This window comes from Perna viridis, chromosome 3 (assembly GCF_037379345.1).
Source record: "Perna viridis isolate PV_CMFRI_1.1 ecotype Kerala chromosome 3, ASM3737934v1, whole genome shotgun sequence".
Classification (NCBI taxonomy): domain Eukaryota; kingdom Metazoa; phylum Mollusca; class Bivalvia; order Mytilida; family Mytilidae; genus Perna; species Perna viridis.
Window position 1 is genome coordinate 36,733,270 of NC_142447.1, and position 24,060 is coordinate 36,757,329.

The 24,060-nt window shown below is 32.6% G+C and overlaps 1 protein-coding gene across 4 annotated transcripts; it reads right to left on the bottom strand.

Annotated features, from left to right (window-relative positions):
- Positions 1-242: 242 nt before the first annotated feature.
- On the bottom strand, positions 243-23,753 carry LOC148622099 (uncharacterized). Of its 4 annotated transcripts, none has more exons than XR_015920567.1 (12): positions 23,245-23,753; positions 12,693-12,750; positions 11,527-11,634; positions 11,154-11,234; positions 9,963-10,043; positions 6,704-6,880; positions 5,287-5,358; positions 4,467-4,493; positions 3,966-4,055; positions 3,702-3,773; positions 1,550-1,606; positions 243-960 (listed from the first exon to the last, which is right to left on the bottom strand). XR_015920567.1 is itself a non-coding variant. In XM_088571663.1 (11 exons), the coding sequence occupies exons 1-10, from the start codon at positions 23,473-23,475 to the stop codon at positions 3,727-3,729; spliced, it is 972 nt and encodes a 323-aa protein (XP_088427789.1). In that variant the 5' UTR covers positions 23,476-23,753; the 3' UTR covers positions 243-960; positions 3,702-3,726. The 4 variants fall into 4 exon arrangements, 1 of the variants encoding a protein (XP_088427789.1); XR_015920569.1 differs by having other exon boundaries at positions 11,527-11,619; positions 23,245-23,752; XR_015920568.1 differs by having other exon boundaries at positions 11,527-11,622; positions 23,245-23,748.
- Positions 23,754-24,060: the final 307 nt, after the last annotated feature.

Here is a 24,060-nt window from a genome sequence, read left to right on the forward strand (position 1 = left end):
AAATGAATTACTCTAATTTTGTCTAAAGTGGCTATGAATAATGTTTGGCAATTAACAGAAGAATAGAACAGAAGCAGTGATTGTAACAAATGGAGATAGGAAAAGAAATAAGACGTAGGCGCTCGTGGTCAAGGTTTCAACGACATAAAATATGATATGATATGACGGAATTGGATCTTCGCTAAATAACAACAAAACAGCAATGAACAATAAATTATCAATTAAAAATTAAACACAATAAAAATGCACCATCTTTCAATTCTTTATTTTCAAATGTTCGCAACAAGAATTAACAAATATTATGCAAAACATCTCTAATAGAATATCGCACGTGTCAACGAACCCACAATCGCATGGCTTTCCTTATAGTCGTTAAGTACTACAAGTCTAGCTTCGGTCTCATAAGCATATCGGTAATGCAAGACAAGCTTACGGCTTATAAGCATGCCAGACTGAATACATAAACTACACATCTTTTAAGGTTGTTCATGAATCTATACTTCGCTTTTTGTATAGCTTTTTATTATGATATCAGAAGCAAGAACATATGTCATACAGATGAAACAGTTGTCAATATACATACATGTAGGAATATTAACAGCCACGTGTCATTGGTGAATTAGAGTAAGGAGTCTGGCTCCAACAGAGAAAAGACACATACCAAGACAGATAAAAGAAACGATATAATATTAGCAGGCTTATATTATCTACAACATATGAAACTATATTACAATGTCATTGTAGAGGAAACAGTCAATTATACTTCAGAATGTTTTCTAGTGCAACTTACTGCATTTACACTGAATCAACACGTTACAGATTTCTTTCATCTATTCAACTTTTAGGACAGCGGTTTTTACCACACATTTTCTCCTCATTCAACAACATGTTTTGACAGTAAATGACAGGTCATCAGTCCATGTATTCACACGTATTTTGTTACCTAGTTTTAGGAAGCAACTGAAAAAAAAAACCAAAGACATTTCAGTTCAAAACATCTTACAATGCACTTCACAAAGCTATCAAATACTACATACATTAATTACCTCAATAAGGTTCTATATCTAAAACATTATATTTGAAATATCCACAGGACAACAACCTCCCTCCAAGGTATCATCAACTCAAATGATCATGTTATTTAAATAGTTGTCAGGTAATATTAAATAATAAATGAAACAATAGATATATATCATTACATAATTAGATAAAACTTCATTTAACCTGTTATTTGCCTTTAAGTGATAAAAATATAGCATTATGTAAAAGTGCTTCTACAGATCTTCTTTTACAAAATTACAAATGACTTCACTTACTCACAATGAATATAGTATAGTTAAATGTAAACTGTAAAGTTTTAATTAGTCGCCTGCACTGAGTGACACAATTCAACTTATATTGAATAAAACTTATTGTTTGATTATTCTTCATAATGAATGGCGCTCTCAGGTAACAGAAAAAAAAAACGTAGATGACTTCCGGGAAAAGCAACATAAGTAAAACTACGAAGTTCCGCTATAGCTAACTTTATTGTTATAAAGTCACAAACCTTTCCTTCATTTTAACACAATTTCTTTCATGATGTTTTTCCTAAGGGCTTATTGACCTAAAAGCATGTATAGTTTATCAGACAGAAGATTTTACGATCGTAAGCAGACAGTTGCAGTCCCTTTATATGAATAATGTACTTATTGAATTTTGATTCCCCGATTCCTTTGATATTTGTAATAATACCTAAGACATTATCATGATTGTTTAGTTGCGTGCATTGTATATATGATATCGGCCTGCAGAAAAGTCACAGCTACCATTCTACGCTATCAGTAGAACGGACAGTGAATATTAATGTTCCAGATTTGTCTTGAAATGCAGTGTATCTAAAGAAACCCAATAGACAATTAATATAACTAAAAAAGTTATCTTGATTCCATCCATGTTTTGTGTCAATGATTTTGTGTAGTTCAGTAAAACTTTAAATTACTTTATCAATGACAATGCTCAATCATGAAATAATTATTTTCATTTTACATGTTTTGTGAAGAGCTCCTCAAATATAAGATTAAACGTAATCCGAAAATAAATAAATAAATAAATGCACACATTGTTTGGTTGACAAATAAAACAAGTTTTTTTCGTTTAAAGTTTATCTCATGGGTACATATTCATTTATTTTTAGAATTGTAAACGGCTTAATAATCGTGATAAAATAGCAAGAAAACTCTGCAGTTAGACATTGATATTTTCAAATGGTCACTTGGGGATAGGACAAATATTGTCATTATTTCTTTATTTCTATTTTATCCCACTTAATCATGGTCTATCAAAAGATGAAATAAAAGAAATTTCATAAAGATTTCCTTTAAAATGTGATAATGGTGCTTTTCTATATGAAATGTAAAATAAGAGGGTTAGAAAGAGGCCAGATATGGTAGTTAAGTGATGAAAGCAATGGTTTATCAGTATGAAACGTTTAACGTAGATCAAACAAATTTCACATTTGTTAGATGCATTAACCGGTGTGTTTGCGTCACTTGTATCAAAAATTGACACATAGAGGTGGTTAGTTTTATCCACATGTCTTATTTTTTCCCCAAACAATAATGTCAATGTTTTCTCTGTGTAAGTGTATACAACTTTGCTATATTTTTGTGTAGCAAAAAGTGTAAGAAATATCCTAAATACGCCACCAAAACTTTAACATGAATACGGCGCACAAATGTTTTTAAAACACCATTCTAGCTATTAATGTTAACTAATATTAAAAGTAGAATGAAGGAAATGCGTGCAATCAAGGTAACATTGCAATATCAATTTCAACTTTAAATCAAGAGGAAGCAGGAATATACAATGATACAATAATTGAATATCAAAGGCAGAAACATCAATTTGTAAACGGAAACTGATTAAAATGAGGAAGACGAGTACTACGAACTGCTGCTCCAGGTGCTTAGATGAGCAAGAATTGTGGACAGTCGAATGGTCGTGCAGACATACAGACAGACGGACGGGTTGATTTCAATATACCCTTAAAATTTCGTTTGCATAGGGTATCAAAATGTACACCCTACATTGGTTTACTTGGAACTCACTCTGTTTAATTCAGTTTATTTTCCATGCCAAGGGGAAACGAACGAATGATACAAGAGGAGCAACAGGTCACTAAACGAGCATATAGGTGAAAATATGCAACTCTTGAACTTTATGTCAATTTAGCCTCCTGTGGCGGAGCCCTATGGTTCCTTCTCCGGGAGAATACCACAGTAGGGTTCTTTAACGTGTGAGGAACGTAGCATCTTTCCAAACACGGTGCACCACTATGGTTTGCGGTCAGGTTTTCCGTATTATAGCCTGACAACCCCAGCATATAACACACCAGGGGTATCCCATTCCACCACCTGAGGCACACATTCCAGTTGCTCTGTGGGCAGAGCGCCCTAGCTCCGGCTAGGGTTCTGAGCACTATTTAGTCGCCTTTTACGACAAGCTAAGTGCTGCTGCAGGCCTATTCTTTTAACACCCTGACCTGCACGGGGACACTAATAAATGAAACGAAATAAAATGTCGGTTTGTTAGAGTATTTTGTAGCGAGTCTCCTTCTTTTATCATTATTATTTAAATTCTATAATGTGTTTATTGTCATTATAACAATGATAACAATTTACCATCATATCATTATCAACATTTTGAAACTAGTATTTTACCTGCTGCATTTGTTTCAGGAAGAAATTATCTATTTCTTATTTTCAGAATATCATTATCTGTCGATGTTATGACTACAATAAACAAAAAGAATTAAACATATATATATTATATATATCAAGTTCCCATGATAACTCAGTAAAGGAGTCATTTGAGGATAGATATGAAGAGACAGCAACCCCATCTGATGAACATTTTCATATAAAGTTACAATCATTATAATTAGTAATAATGGAAATCACAAGGTGAATGGCCTATTACCTTACCTACTGTATCTCCCTTTTCACCCTTTTCTCCTTTACTTCCTTTCGGACCTATTACTCCATTCGGTCCCTTGTTACCATGATAACCAACACCTATAAATCAAATATCAATATACATGTACTTTTGTAGTTTATCATCTTCCTGAATGCATGAAATAATATAGTTAAGATAGATATATTAGTAAGTAATGCATTGAGGAAATGAACAAGCGATACATAAAATAAACTTATTCAATGTATTATAATCAAGAGAGTAGAACGAACAGTAATTTCCGGTGATTTGTCAATTCAAAAAGGATTTAAAATATTCGGTAGGCATTTCACATTGCCACCAAGGTTTGTGGAAAACTGCTATATAAATATATATATAATGTAGTAAAGGGCAATTCTTTCAAACTTATTTATTGAAATATTTTACTTTTCAGCTAACATGCAGTTGGTAATACAGAATCGGTAGAAAAAAAGTGTAAAGTAATAGTAATTATTGGTAATCACGTATCTCACCTGGTTCTCCTTTTTGACCCATATCCCCTGCAATAAATAACATAATGTACATGTATATACTGAAGCGTTTTTTCTCTTTATAACGTGTTATTGCTACATACTGTAGAAAACTTTATACAGTTAACTATGTTTGATGTTTACCTCTTTATATGAATGTAAAACCATTGCTTTCTTGCTGTTAAATGTAAAATATATAAACGAAATTTGATTTAAATTAATTAGATATTGCTTTAAGTTCAAGTTAATTTATTCAACAAATCTCATGTAATGAAATATGAGATCAGAAAACAAAATATAAATGAAAATGGTAGAGAAAACTGAAAAAGTTAAATAAACGATAATTGAGCAAAGGTGGGGACTTTAAAATGCCGCAAATTCCTAATTGACTGGAAGAGACTTGAAGAAAATTGGGATCCCCCACCCGAAGACGACATAATCATAAGGTGATTTTTACCATCAGACAACCGGGTGTGTATTACTGTACATAATTTCTTTTGTTATAAAATCGATATGATTTAAAATTCTTAAATGCAAATTAAACAATTTAAATAAGGATGAAATGAAGGTGTTCATCTGGTTAAGGCATTATGCATTAACCGCCATGTGAGTTTTGAATAAATGCCTTTTTCACTTATTAATTAAACATAGTAAGTGCCCCCCAAATACCTATCTGTGGCAGTTATAACAACAATAAAAAAACAGTGTTTTATCAGTTAAAAGAAAACAACTTATTTGACTTGTAAAGAGACAAAGCTGCAATGAATATTTGAGTCTGTATGAGTTCAGGTAAACCTTATAAACGGTTCTTAGTATGACAAACCTTTGTCTCCTTTGTAGCCAGTGTAACCTAGTTGACCTCTGCTACCCTTGTCACCTTTCTGTCCTCTGCCACCTATTCATTATTTTGATATTCTCTTAATTTTGGGTTGGAGTTGTATTTCAAAATAAATTACTTAAAATGTTTTTTTGCAAATGCAGAACAGTAATTATCAATTATCAATTTTATCGCACATAAATAATTGACAAAGGGAATAAGATCAGGAAATAAAACAACATTAAAATCATTTACAGAAATTGAAATAGATTACAAAATAATATGCAATGAACAAGACTATAAAATGCATCTACGTCGTGAATATTGTATGAGGTATATTGTTGTGTTCTTAAGACATTTTGGTTAAATTGATATTTTGTTATTTTATTTCCATGTTCATGACTAATTGAACTCTCAGCAGAATTCATTTGCTACAAAACTTGATATTGATATATATTCAGTTGTTTTAACAGTATCAATTAACTTGTAACAAAAGCACGAAACAACGTTTAAAAATTGCAAATAGCCTGAAACGAAATAAATAATCGACGAACCATGTCAATTATTGCAGCTCAAAAGTCTAATAAAGCATTTTTCCTTCAGTGTTTATCTCTTATGTAGTTATATATATGTATATAGAGTATATATGTTGTGAAAGGTATACAAAAGGACTTCTACACCTAAACAGATCCTTAATAGTCTAAAACGCCTTTAATTTATTCTTAGTACGGTTCTACTATCGGGGTGTTATATGATAAAAACCTCAATTACGTGTGCATTTATGATATAACTTCATACGATCTTGTCTAAAAAATGTTGAAGAAAACACATACCTTTCGTATTCAACATCCGCTTTGTATATAACAGTAAAAGTTATTTTCCTTATATCAGTAAGACTTAACATAACGTGGTTACGTATTTGAGTTGAGATACTTAAGTACTTCTCCGTCTAAGAATCGGGCAAAATGTATATAAGGAGTGGCACATGAAGGGAAAATTTATTGAATCAACCAATTAATTATACATGGTAACCTCCAGAAATAACCATCAAAGTGTTTTAAAAATTTGCCTTTTTTAGATACTGATAGTTCAAATTTAGTTGAAATGCACTACGGAAAAATGGCAGGAAAATTCCCTATATCAGCAGTCTAAAAATATCTACGTCAAAGATGCTTCAGGATATACTTAAATAGCTTTTTGGTTGCTTTCTAAATGTATTGAATACATTTTAGGCAAAAATGACTCAATTGGAGAAAAAGATTTTCCGCATATTGCCTGATTCTTACACAGAATGGTACTTAAATGTTGGTTACTGTGGTAGTGGTAATTGAACCTTATTGAAGAAAAACGTTTAAATATATTACGATGTATAATATGAACTGCAGGATTATCATGGCAAACAAAATAACAAACTTGTACTTACAGGAGCAATTACCAATAGACTGTCCATGTATTCCATTATCTCCTTTTTGCCCTTTTATCCCAGGTGGTCCTTGAGGACCCATTAAGCCTGGAGGTCCTTCCACTCCTGGTATACCATCATTACCTTTCCGTCCTCGCTTCCCCGGGGGACCTTCAATACCAGCTGGACCTGGTGGTCCTGCAACAAAATTACCAGTAAACAACCTCTACTTGTCTTGTAAATAGTTTACCTAATCAGTTACTCTAGGTAAGTGGAAAGGTTCACACAGGAACTTGATATATAATTTGTGACTGAGTATCATAGATTCGACATTGTTACTCGATAAAACAATAAACTTTTATTACTTATTTAGTAATGAACCTTGTTCTAATTTATTGCCATTACTTTAGCATATAAAACTGAACGACTTAAAATGCTTGGCATATATTTTTTATCATAAATATTATCGAAATGATATTCACGTGAAATAATATTGGCAGCTTGCGAGGTTCAATGTAAATATATTTTTTGATAATTATTTCACAATGAATAAAGATAAGGAACAGAAATGTGACAAAATAAAATACTACATTCAATCATCATGATTTATCGGAAATTTGCTAAGTGCCTATCTTGATTTATGTAATGTGTCATAGAAGAATACCAAATTTTATTTATAAGTCAATAAAACAAAACTCGTGACCATTTGAAAACAATGTTACATCCAACAATCAATTACCGTAACATTTTTAAAGGTATATAAAGCCAGTTTATATTTGATAAAACTAAATAATATTGTAAACATGTTCTTTGATATGGAAGAGTAATCAATGGAACCAATGTTATAGCGGTAATCAAAAGAATGTAATCCAGGGACAAAGACCAGACATGGAAAACAGACATACACAACAAAGAACATAAAGTAACTAAAATCATACATACAAAGTAACAAAAGCAAATGAGCAACTCGGACTCCACTAAAAACTGGGAGCATGGATCAGGTGCACTTGTAGGGTAAGCGTCCTCTGCTTTTCTAGAAACACCTATTATTTTTGTTCTTATCTATGTGTAACGTGTACAGTCGGTTTTAAGTAATTTAAAACAGAAATAGGGTTTTCTTACTTTTTTACTTTTTAACAAAGGTATTTTTATGTTAAATTTGTCTTAGCCAAAGTCTTAAAGTTCTTTTGATACACTTCTACAGGTATATACACTAATACCATACTATATAATCATTACTATCTTTATAAACAGTATTCGTGGAAAACTAGTACCTTTATATCCCTTAACAATAACAGAATCAGCTGTGTAGACAGTCACGTCAATGAATTACATCACATCAGCAGACATGATCATAATTGTAGTTTAACTTGTGGTTTATCATTTTAGCGGAAATATCACAAAAGTAAATTACTATTCAACGAGTTTGATGTGTTTTTACATGTTCATTAAACGATTAATGGTAAGAAGTCAAAATATATAGTGTATTAGATTTATAACAATATATGTGCACTTTTCATTGGTTTGTTGATCGGCATCATGAACTCGTGGATCGCTACGGTGTATCAATCTGCGCCATGAAAACTAATTTGTTCAACGTGTCATTGTTTTTCTTTCCTCTTTTGGTTGTCAGGCTATAATACGGAAAACCTGACCGCAAACCATAGTGGTGCACCGTGTTGGGAAAGATGCCACGTTCCTCGCACGTTAAAGAACCCTGCTGTGGTATTCGATAGGAGTAGGAACCTTTGTGCTCCGCCACAGGAGGCTAAATTGCCCGACCTTATCCATCCCCCCTTTTTCCAGTGGCAATCAAAATTTGTCGACCCTATTATCCTTGTGACCCATCCTTTCTTTTTTTTCATTTCATGTTCATTTTATCATTCATTGTCTGAATATAGCTGAAATATTGCTGCTCGGACGTTAAACCCCAACAAACAAACAAACAAACTTTCCTCTTTTGTTTACCCAGGACTTGACTTTTGATTATCAACTCGGCGGGGGATTCTATAAAAGCAGAGGATGCTTATCCTGCCGGCGCACCTGTCCGTGCTCTTAGTTTTCAGTGGAGTCCCAGTTGTTAATTTTCTTGAGTTACTTCGTATGTGTTATTATATTCATTTTATGTTCTTTGTCATGTTTGTCTGTTTTCCATGTCTGGTCCTTGTCCCTGGATTACATTCTTTTAATTTTCGATGGAATCCTGGTTCCCTTGATTGCTCTTTGACAAATTGTATAGTGTGAAATTGATATCACACTTGTTATCAGGGATTAATATGGTTTAGCGCTCCTCTGTTCAACAATTTCGTTTCTTATGTTTATGTGCAAATAATGATACTTATGGTCTTATTCTTTCCAATATTAGCTATCAAAGGTCCCTTATTTCTGCTTTCTTTCGACCATGTTTATATTTGGCAGACCGGAATTTACTGAACTTCCGTTGAAATGTTAAAATATATTAAACAATTGTAGCGATGAGAGGCCCACAAGTAATGACCAATGACGGTTAGAGGGTCCAAACATTACTGAAAGTAGGATCTAAATACCCACAAGTGTAGCAGTGATGTAAAATAGTAAGCTGGCTTCCTCACGTCAATCCTTGTATAATTGTTTCCGGAAGTAATTAGATCCTTTGAGCTCCATTTGACCAGCTAGATAGGGAAACAAACACCCATTGTACGCAAATGTATTTTCCGTTACAATTATCATAGTTTGACCTGACATGACCCAACCTATCTAACCTAGCAGCCCGTATTATATTATGGGAACCTCTGTTTTACTTTAGAATTTAGTGCAATGGTTTTATCATCACATTGCGTTACTTATTATTAACTTTCGAGAACAAATATACGTAAAAACCTTCAAATGCACCACTACCAGTTGTCAAGTGAGGTACTCGAAATACCACTCAGCAATAGATATATCTATACACACCCGTAGAATGTAACAACAACAGCCTAGAAAGTGGTCAATTTATAATGAACATTCAGTGTCAAGTTACTGACATGGAAAACTGCTTTGTTTGTAACTTTTGCACTTATTATCTACGCAGGATTCTTGTTCACATGGTGTAATGTGACGCTCATGTAGCCATGTTTCTCTGTACATGGAAAACGTGATCCACTAAATAAATATTAAAAATGTGCTTCCAGTTAAAAACTTCAAAATGCACAATGAAATATGGATAACTGGTATTTATTTCTGTGAAAGTATACACACGAAGGACTTGGATACACATCGATAATACAAAGTTTAAAAGTAAAATTAATAGTTAATTTACCTGAAGGCCCAGTTGCTCCTCTAAGACCACTTGGTCCTGCATGCCCTATATCCCCCTTTACACCTGCATCACCTTTTGGTCCTTATAATAATAAAAATTCATCAAAATTAATATTCTAATAAAGCCTGACCTAGATAAATCTGGTCAATAGTTTGCAGGACATTTTGCAGCTTAAAAAAATAAAGTATTAGTATGAAAAACTGCTTCTCCTCAGGTTTTCAACATTTTTCCTAACATATACCAACAAGCGACATTTTATATTCAAAATACTGGAGTTAAAATGCTACTCTATTAAAATAAAAGCTGTCGACTATCTTAATTTCCTATAACGTAATTTTGTTTAGGCTGTAAATGTTTTTTTTTTTTTGTTTTATGACGATTTGATTCTTGTTTATATTTGTGTAAATGACATTTCTTCTCAGGAATCTTGATACGATCAGTTTTCTGATTTTCATTAGTTTCTATGCTGATAACATTTCCTGGTTTTTACTTTCCCCGTCAGTAGCAAAGAATGACATAACACTTGGTCTCTCCGGAATTAACCCATTCATTTTAGGATGTTACTCCTTGATAATTCACGCTGGGCAACTAAAGTAATCAGTTTCATTGATTTGAGCAGAGCTTTCAGCACGATAACAAGATTTATCTAATAGATTGAACATAACTCTGAACAGATCTTGAGAAAGCCTTTGCAGGCTTCTGAGAATAGCATGATGTTAAAAGAAATTAAATACATTGTAGCACGTTTGACAAAGAAAGAATTGAAATGTTTTCTTTGTTAAAGCTGTGGTAATTTTGTTATTGAGGAAAACGACTTTTTGATCTCGTGCATTGTGTAAATGTTAATTAAGATATACTACTGATGAACTCGCAGGATTTCCATCTATATATAACACAAGGTTTAGTACCAGAGGAGACGTGAGATGACTCATAACTTCGTTAGTGAAAGATGAAATTTAAAAATATGTTGGCTGGAAATATTGGCATAGATAAAATAACGTCAATCAATTTTGTTCTTATTATAAGCTAAAATTTCAATTAGTACATAAACGCAAAGTATTCCACTATTCTTTTCTGGGTCTAGTGAAACCATTTTATTACTTCTATTCGTGCGGCTATATTCAAGGGGTTCAGAACAGTGTGAACAAAAAACTAATAAACTATTTTTTTCAACACACAGTTATAGTCTACCTCTTTTGCCTTTAAAGCCAGGATAGCCAAGTAAACCCTGATGACCTTTTTCGCCTGTATTTCCTTTCTCACCTTTTTCACCTGAAGAAATTCATAAAAGTTGTATATTTTTTTTCTATCAGGATTTCACTTTAGATGAAATGAACGTACATTCTAATGAAGGCCTAAAATTAAAAGTGACCATAGATTTTACAATTTGATAAACTATCAACGTAATTTTGTATAAAATTTGTAAAATTTGTGTTGTAACCTATACGATTAATATTTCAAATTTTGACAAATTCTAGGTTATAAATACCCGATAACACCCATGTCATGCTGTAAATAACAAAAACCAAGTAATGAACAAATTAATACTGTGTATCCAACTCACCGGCTTTACCTTCTGGACCACGAGGACCAGGAGGTCCTGGACGACCTCTCCCTCTCTCCTCTATCAAACGTTTTGATCGTGCATAATAATCATCTTCTGGAAACAAAGCTGATTTTAAGCAAAGGAAAACAAACACTTATGATGCAGATATTTTGAAGGAGAACAATCTTTCTTTATCGATGCACGTAGATCTGAACGGGCGTGGGAAATCACTGGTTCGTTGTTATTTTGAATTTGAATTTTAGTAAAAGGGAAAAAGCCGCACAGAACCCACTTTGTGATTTGTATTTGATCATTAGCAATTGAGTTTACTACTAATCTATAATTATACAATGTTATAGCAATTAACATATCGGACAAATATCGAGATAGTAGAAAGAAAGTTGGACACGAAATACAGTGGAAGATGCCTTTCTCTCACAATTCTTATCAAGCTCCAAACAGCTCCAAACTTTCGGAAATCGCCCAAGACGCTGTACGTTGCAGCCAGCCCTCTCAGACAATTCAAGAATCTTGCAAAGTCGGGAAAAAGTGATTGATTATACGCAAGTTATCCGATTGTCAAACAACGTTTGATTTTGAGTAATGTCCGAAAATATCGAATGAGTTGTCTGCGGCGATTAGTAAGAGAGAAAACGAACGTCGTCTGCAGCTGCGAAGAGCTTGTGTTCTTATGGAAGGACCAAATATTGGCAAAGTTTGGATCTTTATGTTAACAAATAAAGCAAAACAAACTGTTTTGTTTTCGTTACAATAAAATTCAAACAAAGCATTTAACGAAGAAAACCAAAATATTTCGCGAGAACACTTTTTTTGTCAGAACGGTTAGATATATGAAGAATAAGCAGACATTATATTTCAATCAGTTGAAATATTTAGAGTTGTCTTGATATATTTTATATAAGTTTTAGTAAAAAATTACAAAAATAACGAATATATTAGAAATGCTGTGCATGTGTTCTCATCTGCAGCATTGGAATACTTAGGAAGTGTGAGATTCAAACATAAATTGTAAACGGTTTTTACTTACAGATTATGCATTACTAAAGTAATTGTATTGCTTTACTATTGATTTCCTAGTAACAAAATGAATATACATGGTCTTTAAATAACATGCAAATTGATAGGGAAAGTGAGTATATATTTCATTTTCTAGTCACACTTACCGGTTTGTTGTCGACATATATTTGATAAGGATGTACATTGCTGCAAGAACCCATCACTCTAAAAAAGCGAAGACGATTGAGTTGTAATGTTTTTGAAACCTGAGAGATGTTTTTAATTAATTGGCACATCTTACATAAATTTAGTCACGGAAAATGTAAATTAAAACGTAATGTATAATGTAAAAGGATTTAATGCAAAATTTGTTTATAGCAAAGATATTGATCATCTTGTACGTGTTTTTTTAAGCAGATGTTGGCACATTCATGAAATTATCTAAATGCTTAAATAAATAAACATAAAATCCAAAATTAAATATCAGAAATGTGTGATTTAAATGTTTCGTAGCTAAGTCTACATGGAATAGAATAACGCAGAATTGTAAGTGAGGTCACAGAGGATTAATCTATTGGTAATATATAAAATACATAAGTTGAATTGACCTTTTAATCTTTGTCTATGCACACATTATATTAACCATTTTAACCATATCCGCCTAGTCAAATTCCATTGATCGGCATATGAACAATTGCGCTTCGCTCATGAGGTAAAAGTTTGGTTGGACGCGTATAAACACATATCATGAAAAATGGACGAAGGGTACTTTTCTTTCCTCTTTGGATGCATACTTGCAATCTCATTATTGATAATAAGGTAATGGGAAGGTTTTTTTTACCACATGCAATGAATAATTTACATTGTATCATTAAGAAAACAATTATGGCATAGCTCACTCTTTATGTTGACATGTACACTCTCTCACTTCTAAAAAAATCCAATAATTATATCAAGGATTCTATAGGTTTTGTTTTGTTTTACAAAAAAAGAAAATACTTTATGCCTTCTTAAAACATCATAAACTAACATTCAATTTTTTTCTCGTGCTTTTTATTAGAAAAATGACAACCTCAATTTCATGATTATGATGAATGCTCGTATCGTAGTATGAAAAGAAACGGATATAATGGATTATGCGTCGACACAAAAGGCTGCAATTTTGATGGTTTTGTTCATCGATAGCAGCAATCAAGGAGAACAAAATACACCATAATTAATGCCATTTGTGAATTTCTTCCTGTTAGTAATTGTGAAGTAAAATCCTTTTTAAATAAATGCTTCCGGATGTCCACATCCGAATTGTCTCGAATTCTAAATACATTTTTTAATTACCATAGTAACAGCTTTATTCTAGAACTATATTGGAAAAAATGACTTAACAAAAAATTACAAATGTTTAATATCTGTTTGCATAATTTAAAAATCCAACGATTAAAACTAAATAACAAATGTAATATATATGAAAACTTTACTATGCTGAAAGCCCCTTTGACAAAAAAGGGAGCCTTTATTGGACAAAATGTAAAAGAAAACATGCAACGTTTTCCAATAATTAGTATAAAACAGAATATTGTTGGCCACAAAGCCTTCTTGACACTCAGGAAACCTTGAGATGTATAGATCTACAAATTCTTTATTACAGAAATAGAATAACTTTGATAACACGAGTCAAGTAAAATAAGATCATTACAGTGTTAATAAAAGGTTTTATTCTTTGTTATTCCATACATTTTTCACAGTCATCTGGCAAACGGTGGATTTAAAGGTATCTCTTCAAATAATTCTTATCTCACATAAGCTGGGTAATTATAGTGTCATGGAGGTGCTTTAGGATCAATCCGACTACTACATTGTATAAAATCATGTTTGAATCGGTTATCTAATTTTTATTTATTTTGAAATGATATAATATGAATAGATATTAAAATACTGTTTTGCACTCGACTGTGATATGTGTGCAAAGGATTACTACCTACCAGTATTTGAAATAATCCAATTATCACACGGAGGTCTCTGTATTTCTGGTAACCAATTTCGATCAATCGGAATGATTCTATTGTACTATTATATACAAATTATTACTTTTTTCAAATTTAGTAGTATTATCAAAAATCAATGAAAATAAATCTGGTATAACGTCGCAAAAGTGGAAAAAAAGAATGTTCTCAAACGAAAGTATCAAAATGGAATGTCAAATCCAGCACCAAGAGGCTTTGCCATGTGCAGTTTAAAGAATGAATCTTTAGTCCTTTTTTGTCATACTGCCTAACAATGGTTACAAAATCTTATAACTTGAGTTCAAACTAAAGTCCTGTTGTAGTACTTTTTCGTCGATTAAAATGTATGCAAAGCAGTATTCTGAGTACCCTCAAACTAAAATTTGAATAATACCACGGCATTAAGAAAATGCGAACCGTATTTAATTATGTACAAGTACTCACATGTTTTCCGCAAGTTGATATGTGTTTTGACTCAGTTTTGGTATGTGCGTGTTACTAGATAAAAAGTAGATCACTAAAAAGTTAGACTTGAGGTGAATTGATAAAAGTTAGGAAATGCTGTCTATGTTACATGGACCTAATTTTATCATATTTTTCATTTCATCAATCGTATTATTTTCATTGTAATTCTTCATTACTGCAATTTTAAAAGGCAGATAGAAGATAATAACAAAACCATGGAACTGATAAACTCTCGGAAATAGGTAAAGCTTAAACGTACGTATTAAAGGTAACACCGGAAAATTAAACCATCGGAATGGCCACGACTTGGTACGAGTATTCCAGATACAAATAATTGGTAAAACTAGGTTTGTGTAGCTCTCTTATCTCCCGCTTCCTTTACCCTCAATTGTTTTTATTCCATCTTCTTCATATTTCATATGAAGCTGACTTTATAGCTGAACTGATCCAGAAGAAAGAATATCGTTTAGTTTGATCCTTTTATCAGTTTCCGCTATATAGATGACGTACAATCCTAGTTTCGGGGATTTAATACATTGCTTCTACCACGAAGAACTTGAGATAAAGGATACTACAGACATGTGAAGTCAGTCTCATATCTTGACCTACGCTTGATGTTGAGATCGATGTTAATGGAAAACTATTGATCAAACTATACGACAAACGTGAAGACTTTTCATTCAAAATTGTCAACTTTCATCTGTGGCAACATGCCTTCACCACCTCCGTATGGAGTTTTCATATCATGACTTATACGTTATGCCAGAGCTTGCCGTAACTACACAGACGTTTTGTATCACGCTAGACTTCTTACAATAAGGCTATGCTTCTGGAACAGCATTTGAATTGTTGATGGATAGTTTAAAAATCTATAGTCAGAATATTGCCCAAGATACTGAATTATCAGAAGGTCAATCCAGAAACATCAGAATCCGAAGACACATTCAAAACGTGAAAACATGAGATAAAATGACACCGTAGACACCAGAATAAAATACAATTGTATATAAAACATAAATAGGAAAAAAATCTATATTTCTCCGGATGGACAAGCACTTCCATCTCCGCTAGCAGAATTCCAAATGAGTAAAATCTTATAAGCATGAAGTACGGTTGGTTGTCAATCCGATAAAAAGCGACATCTGACTGAAAATATACCGTTTCATCTTTGAGAAAATAACTCCATATAGACCATAAACATCTATAGTAATATAAGCAACTCAGGCTGAACATACCGTCTTGAAGTTTATTTGATTGTATCATTACAGGTTGTTCGTTCAGGAAAATAAATGAGTAAATGACATGTAGACATATATGAAGTGTAATATGGATTTTTCATGGCCTGGAGATGTAGGTGTTCACTAACAATTTCCTTTTTTAATATAAAATAAACCTTTCCCTATCAACTAGATAATCATATTATGTAAAGAAACATTGGATGGATAAAACCAAAGATAACTGATTTAGCTTCCCTCATGGATCTGTGATGAGCAAGGTCCAAAATTTCTATACTTTTACAAAAGATCAGGCTATCACAAAGAAGACACTCGGGTATGTCTGTTAAATTTTGATCTGATTTACGTGTTTTGTAGAGTAGACTTAATAAAAGTAACTTTTGCTATGAGAAGTAAAATCCTCTTTCTTCCGACATGTTCAAATATTACAATGAAGATATTGGGACCGGTCCAAACCCTCCAGTTATAGTTACATTGAAAATTACACTGTTATTAGTAAAACCAATAACCTGATAAATATATGGCTTCTTACTTAAGATATGGTTACAGTACGTATATTATTGTGAATACAGGCACAACTCATCTGGTAAATATAAGGCATCGCCAACCTTTTTGCTTCAGATTTTGTTACATTACATATTTTATTGTGGATATACTCATCTATTTACTGGTAAAGGCATCGCCAACCTTCTTACTTCCAATATGATTACATGAAATATTTCATTTTGAATATAGGCACCAATCAACTGGTGAATAAAAGGCATCGCCAAACTTCTTACTTTAGACATGATTACATGAAAAATTTCATTGGGATATAGGCACCAATCAACTGGTTAATATAAGGCATCGCCAAGCTTCTTACTTCAGGTATGGTTACATAACATATTTCATTGTGGATATAGACACCTTTCAACTGGTAAGTATAAGACATCGCCAACCTCCTTACGTCAGACATGGTTACATTACATATTTCACAGTGGATGTAAGCACTAATCAACTGGTAAACAAACATTGGAACTTTTTAATCCATTTTACAGCATTTAGAAACATCCCACTGCAGCAAACATTTCCATTTGTGAGATGAAATCGCTCAGATATTGCAGCTATAAACTTATTTTAGTATTATTTAGATCCATATAGTTCTTTAGGCTGTCAGTGACATTTCAGTACGGAGAGTATCAATACAGCTTAGAGGTTTGGAGGCTCCCTGGTGTGGAATCATTGGTAAGCTGACTTACAATTAATTACATAAATGTGACGAAACCATAACTACCAACAGTTGGAATAAAATCTTTATTACCCACAATTTTTATCGTATGGCCTTGTTTCAGGGAGACTTTTTAAAACGCACCGTTGACTGTTATTTAATTATCACGTTCTATTATTCAAGACTATGATCATATAGCGTCCTATAACTAATGATTTATTCATTGTTCTCTTCTTTGATTTGCGGGGGAATTCAATTTTCGAACTACAAAAACAGATCTAAGAAATCAAACACTGCTGCTGGACTATTCTATTGCTTAATCAGATAACGAAAACGATGTGAAATATTGTTTTGCATTTTGCACATTTTCAATAAAAACCAGCGAGTCATAACTTAACTTATGAAGATAATTCGAATAGCTTTCAGATGTTTTTTGTTTTTCTGTTGTAAAATGTTAAATCGTACAAGGTAGAAAATATACTAAATTATTTCCTTTATGATAGGTTTTCCGACGGAATGTAGTCACGGTATGATTTGTCATCATGTTAATAAGATAGTTTATTATCATACTTGCAATTATGACAAATTGTCGGGAATGTAATACTTGTATGCTTAAACGACTTCGTGCTTCGGACGGTTTTTGTGACTTGATGTAAATATGAGACAACAAAGAAAAAATAAAACCCGTTACTGTTTTATATCAAAGAGTAATCAAGGGAACCAAGGTTATAGCGGTAATCAAAAAAATGTAATCCAGGGACAAAGATCAGACATGGAAAAGAGGCATACACAACAAAGAACATAAAGTAACTAAAATCATACATACAAAGTAACAAAAGCAAATGAGCAACTCGGACTCCACTAAAAACTGGGAGCATGGACCAGGTGCACCGATAGGGTAAGAGTCCTCTGCTTTTCTAGAAACACCCGCCGATTTGCTCATAAAATGTCAAGTCCGGGGTAGACAAACAATAAAGGAAAACTATGACCCGTTGATTAAATCAGTTTTCATGGTGCAGATGGATAAAAATTTAATAAAATTTAGTCCTATCCCCCCTTTCAGGGTCCACCTTAAGATTTTCACGATGCCAGCCTATTGCAGAGCAGAACTTGTTGTAAAAAATCAAACATTTCTTTTAGTTTTAATGTAACTTTTCATAGAACAAGTCTAAATATGGTAATTATTCTCATAGCATAAATCATGAGATATATGTTTATAGAAGTGGATATAATATTTTCGATTTCTCAATTTTCAATTCCCATTGTGTCAACTCATGATTCTTATCGATCACATCAGGATTAAGAGTTTATCCCCGGATAAGACACTATTTACTCAGAAAGTCCTTTCGGAATGTAAAGGACGCTTAACTTCTAGCTGACCTGATAAATGTATCAACTAACTGTCGAAATCTTATTACTGGTTTACATTTCATTTTCTTTTAGTTTCAAGTTTATGTTTGATGTTTTTGTCCCGACTCTCGTTTTTGTGTCATAACCTTTGACATTTGAATTCTACTTTACTCACCATTTTCCTGATTTATTGATTGATGGATTAATTGTTGTTTACACCTAAGCGGCATTTATTCGGCTATATCTCGGCAATGAACATGCAATGAACGATTAAATGAACCTGAAATGATGGTGAAATGAAAAATGGGATAGTGTCGACTATTGTTATTGCCATTGGAAAAGGGCGAGGTAGGTAGACTAAAACAATGTAGCTCCCGAGGCTCCTTCTCCTGTCGAATACTACAGCAGGATTCTTAAATGTGCGAGAAACGTGATTTTTTTTCTAAACAGGTGTAACAATATGGTTTTCCATATCATGGCAAGACGACCCAGTATGTAGGATGCCAGGTAGCCCATTCAACCACATGGGGTACACAACTAAGTCGCTCTTTTGTAGAGCGACCTGAACAGCCCCGTGCAGGTCTGGGTGTCAAAAGAATAGGCCTCAAGCAGCGCTAACCTTGTCGTAAAAGGCGACAAAATAGTGCTCAGAAACCTAGCCGGGGACTAGGCGCTCTGCCCACAGAGCAACAGGGATGTGTGCATCAGGTGGTGGAATGGGGTACTCCGGTGTGTTACATGCTGCGGTTGTCAGACTATAATACGGTAAACCTGACCGCAAACCATAGTGGTGCACCGTGTTGGGAAAGATGCCACGTTCCTCGCACGCTGTGGTATTCGATAGGAGTAGGAACATTTGCGCTCCGCAACAGGAGGCTAAATTGGCAGACCCTACCCATCCCTCCCTTTTTCTTGTGGCAATCAAAATTTGTCGACCTTATTATCCTTGTGTCCCATCCCTTTTTTCATTTCACCATGATTTAATCTTCATTTAATCATCCAATTACATGTTCATCGCCTGAATATAATTGAAATACTCTGCTCGGGCGTTATACCCCAACAATCAGTCAATCAGCGACCTGAACACCGGCCAGGATTCTTATCGCTGCTGTTTGTCTATTCATTTGACACCCAGACCCGACTTTTCTTTATTTATATTCACAAAATGTAATGAATTTATGAAGGGTTTTAATATCAAAGATCCCTGGTTCTTTCATACAGCTTGTTCTATATATTGAGGAAGTTAGGAATTAGCAAACCAAAAAAAATATGCTCTTGAAAAATTGAAAAAGGTATGGTGTTTTTGGGTCGTGCATGAAAAATAATGATACAGATCGAAATGAATTATAGTCATAATTAAGAAAAGCTGTAAATGGTGCTTTCATGATATGGAAATATATTTGCCAATTTTATATATTTTTAAACGTTTATGGTACAATTTACTGCATAGTGCCTTACATGATAGTGTAAGCCTAAAAAGATATGTTTTTGCTTGTTAAGGCAAAATAGTCATTATGGTATGTAAGAACGTGAATTACATAATAATAATGATATTTTTGAGCAAAATGTTTCATTTCCTATTCGTATAAGGGATTTTTTCTATTGATTTTTCGAAACACAAAACATATCAAAAGTATAATATGACAATATTTTACCCTTCACTACAGAAATAACCTGTTATTACAGATATTACAATGAAGTCAAAATCCATGAACCAAAATACGACATATTGAATTGAGAAAATGAAACAACAGTTAGAAATCCAAACACAATTAAAGTAAAAGTAAAATACAAATTACAATGTTGTAATGTCAAACGTTATGACAGTAAAAGTAAAAGAAATTACAATGTTGTTATGTCATATCAAACGTTTTTAAAGAAGTAACAAACTTATTACAATGTTGTAATGCCATAGCAAACGTTATAAAAGTAAAAGTAACAAACAAATTACAATGTTGTTATGTCATATCAAACGTTATAAAAGAAGTAACAAACAAATCAAATGTTTTCATATCAATCACAATTATTTTTTTAAATATCTAAAAATATAAACATGCACATGCTTTTAATATTTTATTCTAGATTTGCCAAACGTATTATTTAATTTTGTATATAGTATAAAGTCTGCCAGTTGATTGAAAACTATAAAACATATCTTGTATGTTCAAACAAGCATATGAAAAGTTATGAAGATGAATTTACACATTTTGCAAGATTTTACGGGGATTTCATCATTTGCACACTTCTGATGTGATACACTTTATATGATGTTTCAGATTTTTGAAGCAATCTTCATGTTGAATTGATATATATCGCTTCAGACTTTCAAAGTTAAACTATGTATTAAAATCTACCGTACGAGATGCCTAATGACGCAAAGCACTATAAAACCATAATAAACATTCTCGAAGTTCATATTAATTAAATTATCGATTTTTTGAGTTAATTGTCTTTCAAGTATTTGATCTTGAATCACTGTAACCAAGCTTCTAAGCATTTTGTTATTTTTCTTGTGTTCAGTAAATGGCCAGAATACTTTTATTCTGCCTTTTCATTCACATTCTTATGCACGTTACATTGCAGCTAATTCCATGTATTATTCAAATATTACTAAACCTAGATAATGCAGCTTCCGTGGTGTCTTACATGTTAGATAATTTACGACGAATTCTCTTTGAAGTTAATGGCTATCTTTCATAACAATGAATTAAACATTACATCTCCAAACAAACCAAAATGAGACTGCATTCGACCCGTTTATTAATGTTTACTTATCCATTATTTAAAAAAGGAATGCATGACATTGGTTGGTTACAACATTGTCTTATTGATGTATTTTGTTTGATTTTATTTCACAAACTTGATATTTTCATGTTGTATCGTTCCAATCAACATAAAATGGTTTTCGGTACACACTGTTGCGTGTAAAATAGCTTATAAAAATAATAGATTAATTGTAGCATTCTTTTTATGTAAACGGAAAAGAGAATAAATATGGTAGCAAAGTAAATAAACTAAGCATACTGTGGGTAAGTTAAGTGGTAACACATTTCATGTTTTGTTTTAAATTGTGTACTTTTTCATCAAACAACACGCAAAGTAATTGAAAAAAAATAATGTCGGGAAACCTAATGTATTCGTTTAATCCTTTTATAGGACTGCCCAATTAAAATCCAGGCAGATCATATGATACCGGTGGCACATAGTAAATTGTATATGTCCAACCAAAGTTTTGTGGCAGGGATAGTTCTCTCTATAAACAGTTGATGACTCAGAATGAACGGTCAGTTCTCTATGATATCAACTGAACTATTGAACTATGAACAGATAAAAAAATAAATGTGATTTATTTTTACAATTGCAGTTAATTACAAACCAGCATTCATTTCATAGAAAATATGAAGGTGTGATATATAATTCATGAAATGCATATGAAAATGAAATATCGCATGTGACACGCGCAGCATGAGTCTTCTATGACCCCTCTATTCAAACTTTTGTGGTATTTTTTCATCATGTTTTTCTTACTAGTTAAGAAAATGTTTTTGCATAAAACGAACGTAACATAACCACACAATAGAAAATAGAAATGCAAAAATCTGCAATTTAGACAATAGTTCCAACAGTTTATAGAGAGTAAGATAGAGAAAAAATCAACAGAAACATACTGAGACCTTTAACCTGATGTATGACTCCCAATTCAAATGAATTAGATATATTGTCCTGTCGTTTGACACATTACTAACTTTGAATAGACAGAAATGCATATAATAATCATATAACATATTTCCATATTGTTATTTTATAGACCACGAGTAAAGTATAAAATTAAGGTGATATTTGGATTGAAAGACAACTTATAAAATGATAGAAGTAACTTCACTAAAAGCTATAAGAATAGTCCGATGAAACATCAATGATTAATAATATTCTCCATCAATGCGGGGATTTTGGTGACCACAAGAGCTTAAGATATACAACCCATATGATTTATCGTTGATATCAGCAGCACGATATAAAACAAACAGCATTAAGAATTCATTTCTTTTTGGGGGAAAATAAACACTAGTAATTTACATACCTGTCCGTATTCAGAAACATGTTGCTTTGTTAATTTGTACTTGTATTTTTGTCTTACGTAATTATATTACAATTGCATATGTTGTGTACAATTATGTTAATGTTAAGTAAGGACCAATCACAGCTTAATATTCAGAGTGTTGACGAAAGACAGTGTTTATATGTATCTTAGCAGTATTTAGCTTTTTGGGATTGTACTCTTATAAAAAAAAAATGTCGCCATATATTCATTTTATTGTTTGTTATTGAACTGATAATAGGCGATGCAACGTCATATAACTTAACATAAACATGCACTTTCAAGTGTTAAAAACGTTTTATAACCGGTTCCAACCTAAAAGTATTATGAAGAGGTAAACATTTTAATGACATTTTAACTCACCGACTGGAAATATGGACGATTTGTCTCTCGTTTTTCTCGTTGAATTTTATCAGCAGTTACGTTAAACTTTCCATTAAAAAGAATTGCACTATCACTTGCTTTATTACTATCCGCATGCCTACTGAATAATAGATATAGACAAAATGTACACAAAGTCACATTCAGTATTAGAAAAGTATATATAATTTTTAAATGAAATTTCAAACTGTACTGAGACTTCGGTACTTCCATATCTCTGCCTGTGTTAGGTCACCTTTGCTCGAAAGAGGCACGAATAAATAATAAAATATCTAAAAAAGGAATATCTTATTTCCTCATTTTATTGCACGTGATTGGTTAATCCAAAGCAAATTCTAAAATATTTCACAAAAGTTTACTTGAGTACTCCTCTTTAAAGCAGACTAATAACTGCCGCATAAATAAGAAAATACAAAAAAGTTATTCCTTAAACCACGTGGTCTAAACATTATTAGGTCTATCGATCAAAGTACAACTAAAGATTATGCGTATCGAAGGCAAAAAGCGTGAGAAACAGAATGATTCCCATATTTGTATTAGAGTCAAGATATTGACTTCCACAGGGACGTCTATGTGTAGTAAATGGAAAATAATTGGAAATCTTGTTCAGTGATGCACACTGAAGACCAATCGGATCATTGAAACGTTCTAATTAGGCGGAACGTTTTCCAATGTATTCAGTCAGTAAGTTGTCCGGTGTATCACCTCGCATTTCTCCATGGACATATTGTACTCATCATTTTATCTAAAGTCTATACCAAAGAAATCCATTCCGAAAGTGTCACAAAATGTACGTTT